The sequence below is a fragment of the Cheilinus undulatus genome, linkage group 19, assembly GCF_018320785.1.
Source record: "Cheilinus undulatus linkage group 19, ASM1832078v1, whole genome shotgun sequence".
NCBI lineage: Eukaryota > Metazoa > Chordata > Actinopteri > Labriformes > Labridae > Cheilinus > Cheilinus undulatus.
In genome coordinates this window covers 33,285,297-33,300,264 of record NC_054883.1, presented here as the reverse complement: position 1 = coordinate 33,300,264, position 14,968 = coordinate 33,285,297, and the positions used below count along the sequence as shown (strand labels likewise).

Below are 14,968 nucleotides of genomic sequence, written 5' to 3'. Positions count from 1 at the left end.
CACACACACACATATATATATATATATAGCCTAATGTAATGTTATATCTGATGTATTTGATTATCAGCCATAATGTCAGACATATCCAGGTTAGACTTTCTGTATGCTGCCTGAGTATAAAAACGATGATACACTCCTGTTAAATAAAAAAGAAGGGGATGAAGAAAAGAAAGAAAATGGTATATCACAGACATAATATACATACATTATGGCAATGCTGTATATCATTTACTTCCGGTTGTAGGTGCCTCTTAAACATCCAACAGGTATTTGTTCACAATGTACTCAACCAGATACAGTTCATCATGTATTGCTGGAGTGTAGTAAGCACAGGGAGGAGCGACTGGAGATGATCCAAATGCTGGAGAAAGAAAAACAGGAAATGTCGTTGGGGAATCTGTTAGGGAGTACATCGCAAAAAGGATTAGGTGTTTTAATGAAATATTTGAAGGACACGGGTTTAGGAAATAGGATATAGGGTTTTTGTTTGTATGTTTGTTTGTTTGTTTGTTTGTGTGTTTGTTTGTTTTAATTCTGTGCAATCTGACCATCTCATGTTCCACACTCCAGGCCAGTAGGTGGAGGTAAATGCACTCAAAAGTTGGTTGCAAACCGCCATTAAAAAGAAAGAAAGACAGAAAGAAAGAAAGGTGCCTCTTTGTTGCCTGGCAACTGTGAGACTGAATCGGGACCAACACCGCTACCGGTCAGTTCGTGTAGTGAGATGGGTTAAAAATCCGAATACGTACTAAAATCGCAGACCATAAATTAACTAAAAGTTAATTCTATCTGTGCATGAGCACAATGCCTGGTATTAATAATAGAGTTGGAGATGTCTGTGTGGAAAATACGACTGAAAACGCCAATCACAATTTGAGAGGTCAGCGGTCGGTGTATCGGTTTAAATGGTGATCGTGTTAACTGTTGGCCATAAGGAAATTACGTCTGCGACCGTTACGTTAGATATCGAATACGGAGTGTGACTTATTTTTTATTTTTTATTTTAATTTTTTTTTGCTACATTGATATTTAATTGATGAGATTACAAACCGGTAGCAATGGTTGCGAAAGTTTGCGTTTGCAACATCAGCTGTAACTACGACAACCCACGCAGTGGGATTAAAGTCATCAGTTAGCACGGTCACCTTTTAAGCCGCTACAAGCTACAGCCTTTTAAGCTATCGTTGCGTAACTTCGCATGTGTTTTAGGCTGAGTTTTGTTGTTTCTGTTGTTTATAGACGGAAAGAGGGTGAGCAGAGGAGTGTCCGAGGTTTTTGGTACCGTGTTGATCCTGCTGTCAGTGGTATTCATCATCTTCACCTTCCCCATTACAGCCTGGAAGTGTGCTCAGGTAACTGATTTAAAAACAACAAATAAATAACCATTTTATAATTACAGTGCTGTGTAACCGTATTTGTAACCTCCCCGAATTCTTTCAAAGATGATCAGAATAAATACATAAGTTAGGTTTTAGATGATTATTTCATTTATGAAGGGAAAAAGCCATCCAAACCTACATGGCACTATGTGAAGAAGTCTTTGCCCCCCTTGTTAAATCACGAATTGACTATGATTGACCACATTTTTTGGAAAGTTTAGTTCAATTTCATTTGCCACACCCCAACCTGATCACTGCCAGACCTGTTCAATCTAGAAATCCCATAAATAGAACCTGCATGACAAAGTGAAGTAGGCTAAAATATCTCCAACACATCATGGTGCCATCTAAAGAAATTCAAGAACAGATGAGAAACAAAACCACTGACATCTAATGGTCTGGAAAGGGTTACAACAAAATTTCTAAGGCTTTGGGACTCCAGCCAACCACAGTGAGAGCCATTATCCACAGATGGAGAAAACTGTCAATAGTAGTGAACATTCCCAGGAGTGGCCAGCCTACCAAAATGACTCCAAGAGCGCATCAACGCTTCATACAGGAGGTCTCAAAAGAACCCAGAACAACATCTAAAGACTTGCAGGCCTCACTGACTCAGTTAAGGTCAGTGTCCATGATTCAACATAAGAAAGAGACTGGGCAAAAATGGCATCATGGAATAGTTTAAAGGCCAAAGCCACTTCAGACGACTTCATTAATCCTTCTAGGGGCAACTGGCAAGTGATTTGCTGCAAACAAACTGACCAAATATTAAAAAATGTACACATCTGTGTCTGTTGTAGGTGATTCGGGAGTATGAAAGGGCTGTCATCTTCAGACTGGGCCGTGTTGTTAAAGGAGGAGCCAAAGGACCCGGTAAGAGGCGTTTCTTTCCTCCATTTATTATTAAGGAAGGTCTCTGAATTGTAACCTGTCGACAATGTATCACAAATGATTGTTTGTAGCTTTCTGTGTAACTATATTTATCTGAGCTGTTGTTTGTGTTTATTCTGTTATTGTTGACCATTTAATTATGGCTTCCCCCATGTTTAATCTGGAAAATTAAGAAAATTCAATAAACAAACTGGGGAAAATGAATAAAGCCTTGCATACCACATTCAAACGAAGGTGGGCAGAAACTAAGTTGAAAAGAAAAACCCAAAGATAAAAAAATGTCTGCTCACCGCAAAACTCCAATTTACATGACATTTTATTGTGATATTTTTGTTCCTTTCTTCAAACACTTTTGGTAGCAGCTTCATTCCTTAAAAGTTCGTAGTTCCCAGGCTTTAAAGGAAGGGCACAGACCTGATTTATTAACAAGAGTTCAACTATAAAGTATGGGGATATTTTTTATATTTTGAATTCAAAAGGTTTGCTTCTAGTAAAACTTTAGCAGCCATTTTCTTCTCATTTGAGGAAACTCATAACAAATAATCTAAAGACAGTACAGCTCTGATGCTGACATTTTTGGGGGGGTCTGATCATTTTATCACAACCAAGAAAACAAACTAAATTGACCTGTTATGACTGCAAAAGAGAAAAATAATGACGGGAGTATATACAATATATTGATATATGTACGCTTAGGGTATTTGTACATCATGGATTCTTTGCCACCAATGCCACTGGAACTCTGTCACCTTCTCTTGGGTCCTGACCCACCAGCTGAGAACCGCCTCTCTAAAATACTGTATCTCTGCAGGTCTGTTTTGGTTCATCCCCTGGCTGGACGTCATCCAGAAAGTGGACCTGCGCACTGTTTCCTTCAACATCCAGCCACAAGAGGTCAGCAGTAGCTCTTTTATCAGGCAGACAGCACTGCTGCACAGTGCAGAAATATAGGATACCAGCTCTTATCAGCACCTTTAAACTAAATCAATACACATTCTTTATAATGGGATTTTACATGAACTGCCTTCTTATTTATGTTCTCTACTGACTACAAAACTAGCTGTGATGTAAGTTTCATGTATTTATTTTTAATGAAATTCTTTAAACTTGCTCTGTTTTTGGTTAAATAGCTTTTAATGTTTTTCTCCACAGTCTTGGTCTGAGCTCCAGGGTCACCTTAAACATGAGCGACGTTTTAGTTTGGGAGATTTTAAAGTCAGAATTAAGGATCACGTGACCAGTGCACATACATGTCACTTTCTCCGTTGATATAACCTTCGTTATTTTCTGTTGTTTGTCATACGTGTTGCTGTCACAGCTAGGGCTCTCTAGAAGAAGAGGTTTTTGTATCTAAATTAGAGCTGAGGAACTACTCAAAATTTAGATTAAATCACAATATGGCTGCTGTAATATTTAAATTGTAGAAGGGGCAATATTTCTTTAGCCTGAAGTGTGTTTCGACACAACAGACTAAACTTTTTTGCAGCAGAGATGATATGCACGAGACATCATACAATCATACAAGTGTCAATTTTTTTAGAATAGTTTACAAAAAAATCATACTTTCATATATTTCTTTTTTCTTAATTAAAATGAGAATGACATAAAAATGATCATTTCCTTCAATACATTTAATATTGAATTTGCAATGTAAGTCAAAATAATCAAACTAGATATTTTTTTCAAAATTTGAACATTCCTAGTTTAGTCAATCTGATATTGTTTTGGTTATTTTATAGAATCATTTACTGCTTTTGTTTGTTGAAAAACACATAAAATGAGGAACTTAAAAAATAATCACATATCAAATTGCAATTAGATTATTATCATAAATTGTTCAGCCCTAATTTCAGCAGGAATACTTCTGATCTAAAAAGGAAAAACAAATAAAAAAACCATCCCTAAAATGATCAAAAAAGTTACACAGCACATGATTTCTTCCAATTTCTTCCCCTTTCGCTCAGGCTCTGACTGCAGACGGGGTGCCATTAAAGGTGGCTGCTGTTGTGTTTTATCGGGTGGTGGACCCCTCCCTCTGGGTGACACGGGTTAGAAATGGCTACAAGGCGACGCACACACTGGCCCAGACGACCCTGAGAGCTGCTTTAGGAGCATACACTCTGAAAGACGTACTAACTCAAAGACTGAGCATCGCAAGGAGAATGGAAGTAAGGGAGATGATTTAATCATGGTCTCCCTTTAAGATATGAGTATTTGGATGGTGTGGAAACACATTGTCCAACTACTGCACAGCAGGGGTGGAAAGTAACTAATTACATGTACTCAAATTACTATAATTGAGTAGATTTTTGTGTACTTTTACTTCTGAGTACATTTTTCAAATCAGTACTTTTACTTCTACTTAAAGGTACAGTGTGTAAAACTGAATATCAACATCTAGAAGTGGGTTCTAGATTGCATTTCTCTGCCGGAAACTGTGGCAACCAGTTGAATTTAATGTGTATCTGTAATGTGAATTCCTCTATGTTACCATGGAAACATGTAAAAATCCAAGATGGCGGCATCCATGGAGGGGACCTTCCCTATGTATGAATTGAGGGTTTAATTCTGAGTTGTTGTTTATTTATTTATTTTTTTCAAATAGCTATTTTTGAATTTAGATGACTAAACACTTATTTTACCAAGTTTGTTCAGCTAAATGCTACTAGGCTAAATATTACACACTGCACCTTTAAGTAAGTTTTAACCAGAGTAACTGTACTTTTACTTGAGTACAATACTCCTGTTTCCACCTCTGTTGACTATTTTGTGACTATGTTCAAATCTAGGGGAATGGGGGTGGAGTTTTCCATCATGCCCTTGGGCAGAGTGTTAAGATGTGTTTAGTTGTGTTTGGATGTTGCCTGTTTTACAGTGATCCTTGCTGAGGTTCTTTTGGCCATGTTTCAAGTAGACAGCTGTTATTTTTGATGTGAGACTCAGTAACACCATGAGTGAAGTTCCACTGAGTTAGAATTCCTACTTGTGACTTAAGCACATAGGACACTAGGACATATAGCGGGTATTCTTCATCAGCATGTATTGCCTCGCTATGAGGTTGACTCTGCTTTGTTCTTACCAGAATAGACCCACCTTGCCACAGATTTTCAAGAGTTCCTGCAGCTCTGTCATTCTAAAATATCAAACCCCTTTAAAAGTATGCTTTACTTTAACCTGCTATGAAAGGAACTTAAGTATCTAGTATGTGGAATTTATTTTGCCTGCTCTGTCCTGCAGGAGGCGCTGTGTGCTGCTTCAAGACAGTGGGGCGTGCTGGTGGAGCGAGTGGAGCTAAAAGACCTGACCCTCCCCGTCTCTCTGCTGCGCTGCATGGCTGCAGAAGCCGAGGCTGCCAGGAAGGCCAGAGCCAAGGTAGGTGAACACGTAAACACAAAAACACACATAGAGACACACTCACACGCCCTCTGCTGACTTCAGAGCAGCAGATTTAAGTCTTTCTGTAAAGCATCGTTTGCATTGGGGATAGTGAAAAAATCCTTTGCATCATTTAAACCCACTCCATACTAAACACTCTGAAGGTGTGTCAGTGTTGTTTATGCAGCTAGATTAAACCATGATTAAAAGGGCAGCTAAAAAGTCTTCAGGCGACATTTGACCCTTTACTATAATAACACACTAAACCACATAAATAAAAAAATGTTTACAGCCTGGTAAAAGAAACAATTTTGCTCTATGAAGCTCTTTTATATGGAGCCTGTGTGATAACATGAATAAAAACAGGAAATAACTCATGCCCATTCAGTAATTATTTGTGACCATGTGGCTGTTAAACTGTGGCCACAAGTTTATTAAGATGTTTTAGCCTTAAAAACTTTATTTTTACCACTGAAGTACATCAACATCTGTGATATATATTACCATCCAATTTCTATCATTTGTTCAACTTCCAAATTTTTTGAGAAACTTATTTTTATCCAGTTATCTCAGTATATCAATCAGTTCAATATTCTGTCTCCATTTCAATCTGGCTTCAGACCTAACTTCCCAACTACAACAGCTCTTCTCGAATTCAACGATGTGTTCTCCTCATTTGATAAACCTATCAATCATCTTGGTCACTGTCTCTAATGATTTGGTACATCTGAAGGTAGGGGAAGTGGGTGGGATTGGGTGAGTGAGCTAGTTTTGTTTGTAATATGTATCGTTTCTCTTGTAATTCTGTTTATGTTGTTTATGTTGTATCTGTGTTTTTGGAACCCCCTCGAAAATGAGATGCTACATCTCAGGGGGTTATCCTTTAATAAATTCAATTCAGTTTGTTTATCAGTTTTAATTGATAATATTAATCATCTATAAATTGTTTATACTAAATTCTGCAGTAATACAAAAGAAACAGATTTTAACAGAAGTTGGAGTTTTCAATTTTTATTTTTCAAATTAGCTTCCACATAAAAAAATAATCTGAAACTTACTGCTGATAATGAATGTTTAAAGGGTTATGGATGTTTGCTCAGCTCTGGTTAATAATTAACATGCACTGGTGTGTCTGCAAAAAACTTTGGCTCATTAGCTTTACTCATTAAAAGCTAATCAGCCAGCTAATGACTAAACTATGAGTATTAATGAGAGCAATTCACCCGGGTACTTTGCCCAAATGATGCCAGCTCCTTGAATGGTAGTAAATGGAAGAGATGGGATCTTTAGAGGAGTAAAAGCTTAAATTTAAGTCTGTCAGCATTGATGCATTTTGCAGTAAAGGTCCATAATTAGCACTTCTTTAAAATTGGGATTGACCTTGTGCTTTATTGTCCCTTGCAGCAGACTTTTTCATGGATAGCTCAGTGGACAAGTAAAAGCCATCTAAAACTTGTATTATCAAACATTTACCTTCTTACTTTTCACTTATTTCCTATTTGGTCAATAAAATGTTTCTTTGTATGTGGTTGGGTTCATATCATAATCTTTGATCCACCCAAAAGTTTCTAACTGTCTTTTAAAACAGGAAGTCAATTATCTGCAGTTTAACGCTTTGCAAAAATCCAAGAAGAAACAAAAGCAATTTTACATGCAAATTAGTAGAATTTTAAAATGTGATGAAAGATGAGATAAAGTACCGCCATTATTTTTTTATTGTTTGACAGCCCTAGTTAAATTTCAAAACAGTAAAGTTTAATGCAATGGTTCTCAGTTTCTTCAATGACAAATCGAGACCCAAAATTTAAAAAGTTCAAAAATGCACATTTATTTAATGGATTTTGTTGCAGTTTGGATCTTGGATGGAATAAAATATAAGTGAAAAAGAGAGGAGAAAATGAACATGTTTTGCACCCCATTTTCCCATGATAACAGGTAATTTTTCCCATTTCCAGAGATCTCGGCAAATTACCTTATCGTGGGAACAGCAGTTTAGCTATTTTGAGAAGAGAAGATAAAGGAGTTGGAATATTGGGAAAACATTTGAATGTATCAATTTTCGTGATAAAACAGTGTAAAATCAAATGTATAAATGCATGTCCACTAAAGGACTTCAGTACTACATAGGTCTTTTTGCCACCATTTTTTCCAAGACACTTGTGACCCCCTTTTAGGACCTAATGCATTAGTTGAGAACCACTGGTTTAATGGTTATTAGGAGCTCAAATTCAATGGCCAGTGAGTTAAACATAAAAATGCTGACTTTTCATGAAAAGTGACTGGTATTGTGACATTAAAAAAAAAACAAAAATCTTTTTTTATAAGAGTCTGTCCAGCCTCTCTCTCTTAAACTACCAGCCCCATTTGGTGACCAGAAGTGTCACAGACTGACATCACATGCCTTATGTCTGTGTTTAACTATGTCTTAACTTTTAAACGTGATCAGTGCGTTAGTGAATATGTGAAGAATCTGTTAACAGACAGGCAGACTAAAGCTCCTTCTGTCACAGAGTGATCGCTGGCTAAAAGTCAACAGGAGCAACACACCACTCCCACATTTGACCACTCTACTCCTCTCTAGTTTAAGCCAAGATAGAGCTCTTCCTGTATACTCCTTTGTCCTTTGAGGATGAAAAGCAAATAATGGTTTTTAAACTGTTTGACAAATAGAACAGAATGTAGTAGTGTTTAATCGCTGTTCTCTAATCCTCCTACATTTAGTCTGTGGACTGGTTTTTACCCAAATGATGGCATGGCCACACTGGAGAGTGGGAGTTGATGTTAGACTGTCCTCTTTTTGGGGGCTCCTAGCCCCTATTGGATAGGACAGCTGAGGAGACATGGGAAATATGTGGAGAGAGAGAGAGAGAGGGGAATACATGCACCAAACATACGCCAGGATCAGGATTTGAACCTACGACCAGAATGGCAGGGCTCTGTGCCGGTTCCAACTCCCAAGCCTAATTTTGAACTGGCCGGCACTTTCAAACTGAAGAAAAAAAAAAAAAAAAAGGTTTTGAACCTGAAAAAATGGTGGACAGCTTTAACCAAAAAGTAGCTGGTTCTTCTTCACAAGCTGTGACATCATCAGTGGGTGTGTCATATTAAAGACAAGCAGAACATAGAGAAAAAGTGGTCTGCTGAGGAGACAAGACAATCAGATACAGTTTGGACATCACCAGAATTCCAGGTGAAGCTGGAGAGTCATACAAGGGGAAGAGATGACGAAGGCTGGGTTCACCCAAATGCCAGACCAAATCATTAATAAACTCAAGAAACCGCCTGATCAACGTCTTCCCACTTTGGTTCCACTTGAACTATAGTGAACCAAGCTGGTTCGTTAGAAAGCACCAAGGTTCTGAGACTCCAGAACGGAACCAGAACCATAACCTTGTCTGAAAGCACTATGAGAGGACTGCAGCCCCTGTATGTGGACGCCTGCTCTACCAACTGAGCAAAACTGGCACCTCTATTAACAATAAGGCCAACACGTCCCTTAATACACCTCTTCATTCAAACATCAGTTTGATTCACCCGACTACAGAGGACTCTCTTTGAAAGATTGACCTTATTGATGTTGATTGTAAGGATGAAGGGCTGTTTGAGGTTTACCCACTGCTGTTTGACCCTCTCTTGTCTCTCTCTGTGCTCATTAGATGATTGTGGCTGAAGGAGAGGTGAAGGCCTCTCGTGCTTTAAAGGAAGCTGCGTCTGGACTGTCAACTGTTGCCTTCCAGCTCAGATACCTGCAGGCGCTGACCACCGTCCAGAGCAGTGCCTCCATCGTGGTTTTCTCCCTCCCCATAGAACTCCTCGACATGCTTCTATCACATCAGCCTTAGGTCTACAACAGTTAAAGGAGCTGAACATCTCTGTAGGGAGAGAAAAAGGTCAACTGAGCCAAATATCAAACTTATCAAGACAGATTCACTAACTTAGTAAAAGAGTCTTTGAGATGTTTGCAGAGTATATTAAAAGTATTGAGTATTTGTGATTATTTATAAACATATAGTTACTGCACATCAGGTATTCTGCTAAGAAAATAATGCTATATTATTTTCAGTGTTTAAATCTATTTATGTATGTATCTGGGGGTTTCTGAAGCTCATTTAAAGTTTTCGGACAGTTAATGTGCCGTTTCTAAATAAATGTGTTGTTAAGAAAAAAGGATGTAAAGCTTTTTCATCTTTTAAGTGTTTATTGATGCAGTTGGAGCTCCTTCAGGACATTCAGACTTTACCTTTTTAATGCATCTATTTGGGCTGTAGTTAGCTATGAAAACTACCCAACTCTGTCCTTCAGTTTATACCAAACCATGTACCATTAGGAAAAGGTATTGGTTTATAAATGAAGAAACCAATAGATTTACTTTATTATGCATTTTTAATAGGGCTGGCATTGTGATTAAGGTCCATAATTGCTGCACTAATTTTCATTAATCTCATACTAAATGGTCCCTTTCGACACACTTTAGTTAAGCCATAGTGTCTCCCTGCAGCCATAGTGATGTACAGTTTCCATAAATAGTATTCACCACCTTGGAATTTTCTACCCTTTTATTGATTTTATAAATCAAAAAGGTCATTTGGCTTGTTTGAAAAAAAAACTCTTAATGTCAAAGTGAAAACAGATTTCTACAAAGTAATGTCAATTTCTGTGATCTAAAATAAGTGACTGCATAAATATTCACCACCTTCAAGTCGGTGTTTATTAGATCCACCTCTGGCTGCAATCACTGCTCTGAGTCTGAGTGGATATGTCTCAATCAGGCTCAAACATCTGAACACTGAAATTTTTACTCTATTCTTCTTTGCAAAACTGCTCAAGCTCTGTCAGGTTGCACAGGGATCAGGCAAGATCAGCCCTTTTCATGTCCAGCCTAAAATCAATATTGAATCGAAGTCTGGGCTTTGACTCTGCCACTCCAGAACAGGTCAGACACTTCAAAGGGGCTAAATATTTATGCAGTTACTTATTTTTCCTTGCATATTTTCATTTAATGGACATTACTTTGGAGAAATCTGTTTTCACTTTGACATTAAAGATTATTTTTATACTTTGTTTTGTAAAAAAAGCCAAATTATATTGACTATGATTGATTTATAACAAACATAAAAGCGCGAAACTTCCAAGGAGGTGAAAACTTTTATAAGTACATTACATATCTGTACTAGTATCGGCTTAGATGACTTTAGAAGTATTGGCAGATCAGATATCAGCAAAAAGTCAGTAAGGTACACCTCTAATTTTAACACATAGTACAGCTGAAGTTTGAAAGCTGTGATTTTATATTGAAATATTTTTAGTAAACATCTGCTGTAAAGTTTACACAAATATATCAACAGTCAATAAGAAAAGTCAGTGTAGATAAAAGCATAGGCAAAACATCTGTGTAGGTTCTCAGTCATCCAGGTCATGGTTATCAAAACCAACATTTTTCAGGCCTTTCCGATGGACAAACTGACTATAAGGCTGTTTCTTAAAAATGTCATTGCATTTATTCTATCTTATGTGATTTGACCAGCATCCCTCACTGACTCATCGTCGTTCTTTGTCTTAGAGGCTCAGATGTGACACCATAAATCAGTTATATGAACATCCCTGCTCTGAGGCAGCAGAGGAGACACATAACGCTGTCAGTAATAACTGATAATACCACTCATGGTGTCAGAAAACGGAAATGTTGGGTCATCCAATTATCATTACCTAATAGTGCAGACACATGAATATGGTCAGGTTCACGGGTTTAGCAGCGATTATCTCAGCAGCTTTAGCTGAAGATTCTTATAATAGAACATACAGACCAAGCTGACCTCCTGACCTTTTTAACCAACAACCTGTGATTGACTCATTTACAGAGAGAACTAGAAAAGCACTTGGAGAGCGCAGACCTCCACCATTAGCCCTATCTCCCAATAGTGCAGAATCCTTCAAACAATTCCTGGATCCAGACGGTGATCCAGATCACTCCCAAAATTTAATCAGTTCTTCCTTATGCCATTTCTGACATTTCCTGAAAATTTAATCAAAATCTGTCCATAACTTTTTGAGTTATGTTGCTAATAAACTAACTAACTAACAAACTAACTAACTAACAAACTAACAAACAAACCCTGCCGATCACATAACCTCCTTGGCGGAGGTAATAACTCATTTTATGAGCCCAGGTTTGGTAAAAGAAGTCTCCGAGAAGGTTTTAATCCTTATTAATGATCTTGGCTTCCACCATCTTTATCATGACCTCCATTAAACCTGTTCTAAACGTCACAATCTACAACTTAAAGCCCAATTAAACCATTTAAGTGATTTTATTTGAATCGTATTCAGCCTATCACAGCACTGATGTCCATACAGTACTCATGCTCTGATTAGCAATTACATAGAAACCTCTATTACCCTTTATTTACCTCCAATCCCTTTATATTAAGTCAGATTTACTTTCACTGGCCTGTCATTTTCAATTCTATTTATCCATTCACTTTAGTGCAATTTATTGTGTTCATTCACAGTGCTATAACTACAGTTCAGCTATTCACTTTCCTGCTTATTTATTTACTCTTTTAACCTTAAAAATGGAATGTTTACGGGTTTATCCACTGTTTTTCTTGATGCTCGGCTGGCGTGCCTCTTTTTATCAAACATCTGTATTTAAACCCTGCAAAACGCTATTTTTGTTTCATGTGCACAAATAGCAAGAGATATGCCTTTTTAAAATGTTTACCCCACTTGCAATCACCAGCCACTTTATTAGGTACAGCTGTTCAACAGTTAGATATCTAATCAACCAGTGATATGGCAGCAACAGTGCATCTATGCAATCAGAGGCTGTTTTAGTCATTTGTAGGATCCAGGTAGCGACAGTTAAGAGTCCTTAGCTAAAAGAAATAACAGCTAGTACACAAAATATTTTAAACATCTCTTCTGATAAACCAGAGAAGTACATGACATACGCAAATGTGAAACATAAATACCCAATAGTGCTTAATCCGCTCTTAGAAGAGCATCATAACTAAAACTCAGCACCCTGTAATATTTTAATATGTCTCTAGGCCAGGTGAAACTTAGAAAATAAAAGCTCTCTATTGGTGAAATATCAGCCATAAATGATCTTTTTTTTAAACAGCACGCCAGTTTATTGCTTAGTGTTCCACAAATCCACAGTCTCTATTTTTAAACTGAGACTTTTTACCATTTCATGAAAAATACTAGCTCATTTTGAATTTGATGGCAGCCACACATCTCAAAAAAGTAGGGACAGGGCCATGACTATTGTGTAGCATCCCCTCCTCTTTTAACCACAGTCTGTAAATGTCTGGGCAATGAGGAGACCAGTTGCTGGAGTTTTGGGAGAGGAATGATGTCTCATTCTTCTCTGGTGTAGGATTTTAACTGCTCAACAGTCCTGGGTTTTCTTTGCTGGAATTTTCCTTTTATGATTCTCCAAATGTTTTCTATTGGTGAAAGGTCTGGACTGCAGGCAGGCCAGTTCAGGACCCAGACCCTTCTGTTGTGAAGCCACTTTAATGTGGTTTAGCATTGAGTTGCATTGTTGTCCTGCTCTTTTAGCTCGCAGGACAAAGCATCTGTGGTTCCCAAAAGAATTGTACATTTTGATTCATGTGACCAAAGAAGAGTTTTCTATGTAGCTTCAGCCCATTTAAAATGGGCTTTGGTCCAGAGAAGATGGCAACATTTCTGGATCCTGTTCCTTCTTTGCTTTAACTGTCATTTGTAGATAGCACAGCCAACTGTGTTGACAGACAATGCTTCAATGCTTTCTTGAAGTGTTCCTGAGCCCATGCAGTGATTTCCTGTACAGAATCATGCCTGGTTTTAATGCAGTGGTCTCAAGGGGTTGAAGATCTAAAGCCTTGTCCTTTGCTCACAGAGATTTTTACAGAGTCTCAGAACCGTTTGATGATTTGTTCTACAATTTTCAGATGCAGTTTTTCACAGATTGGTGAGATCTGTCCATATTTACTTCTGAGTGACACTTTCTCTATAAAATGCTCTTTTTACACCCAGTCATGTTACTGACCTGTTGCCAATTAACTAATTAGTTGCATAATGCTTCTCTAGCTGTTTTTCATTAGTACCACTCAATTTTCCAGACTTTTGTTACCCTGTCCCTACTTCTTGAGATGTGTTGTAGCCATCAAATTCAAAATGAGCTAAAACTTTTTATGAAATGGTAAAATGTATCAGTTTCAACATCTGATATATTGTTTATGTTCTAATGTGAATAAAATACAGGTTTATGAGATTCGACTATTATTGCATTATGTTTTTATCTACATTTAACAGAGCGCTCCAACTTTTTTGAATGAGGGTTGTTCCTGTTCTTATCATTGAAAGTACATTTAGACCTCCTTTGATGCATACCTGCACAACTATATCTTGAGGTCATGTGGAGCATGAACCTGAGATTTTGCCAGTCTTTGCATAATGTTAAAAAGCCGTTGTAAGCATGCAGACAGTTCAAACTGAGGATCAGAATGAGGAGGAAAGATGAATGGTTGTTGGTGCCACACAGGCTGGTCTAAGTATTTCACAAACTACAAATCTACTGGAGTTTCACACCATCTCTAGGGTTTATTACTAGAGTAGATTTCTACAGAAGTAATTAAACATCTCCTTTACTAAGATTTAATCAGAGTAACTGAACTTTTACTTGAGTACTTCTGGTGTATTCTTTTACTCTTTCCACTGCTGATCTTTTGGGGCCGTTCCACACCAGCCTCTTTTAACAAAGTCATGTGACAGATGACAGTGAGTGCAACCTCGTAGGTAAGCTCTTTAACAGGCCAGAACATCGTGACCCAACAAAGACCTTTAACCTGGCTGCTCACCAGCCAATCAGAGTGCAGATCAGCTCTACACAGACCCTGAAACACACATTAATAAAACACATGAATGCCCTGGTGGTACAAGGACAAGATTTAGGGCAGTTTCTCTCCTATTTCTGATTGGTACATACATTTTTCTTCCTGTTCAGATGAATATTGTTTCCCTTTAATATCACAGGTTATAAAAATCACTGGCACAGACTAAACCTAATGATCCTAATTATCACAGAATGGGGCTTTTTGTGCCTCAAGTTTTCAGTAGAACACTTTGAGGGATTTTCTTTGCACAAATGCCCACTCTTGGCTAAAAGATAAACTGAAACATTTTCTGAATAGCCTTTATTCTTGACCCACCACTGTACTCTCACTGTCTGTGGAGGAATATAACCGCCAGTCTGTTGTTCTAGTTTTCTTCTATGTTAGTGGCTGCAGGGAGGATCAGAGCTGTATCACAGGTTATCGAGTTTTTAATTCCTC

General features: G+C 37.8%; 1 protein-coding gene across 1 annotated transcript; it reads left to right on the top strand.

Moving 5' to 3' along the window:
- The first annotated feature begins 649 nt into the window (after window positions 1–649).
- On the top strand, window positions 650–9,774 carry LOC121527426 (stomatin-like). Its single transcript, XM_041814386.1, has 7 exons — window positions 650–880; window positions 1,240–1,352; window positions 2,180–2,252; window positions 3,082–3,164; window positions 4,235–4,438; window positions 5,508–5,642; window positions 9,302–9,774. Exons 1-7 carry the CDS (start codon window positions 796–798, stop codon window positions 9,485–9,487), a joined length of 879 nt encoding a protein of 292 aa, XP_041670320.1. The 5' UTR covers window positions 650–795; the 3' UTR covers window positions 9,488–9,774.
- The last annotated feature ends 5,194 nt before the right edge of the window (window positions 9,775–14,968 follow it).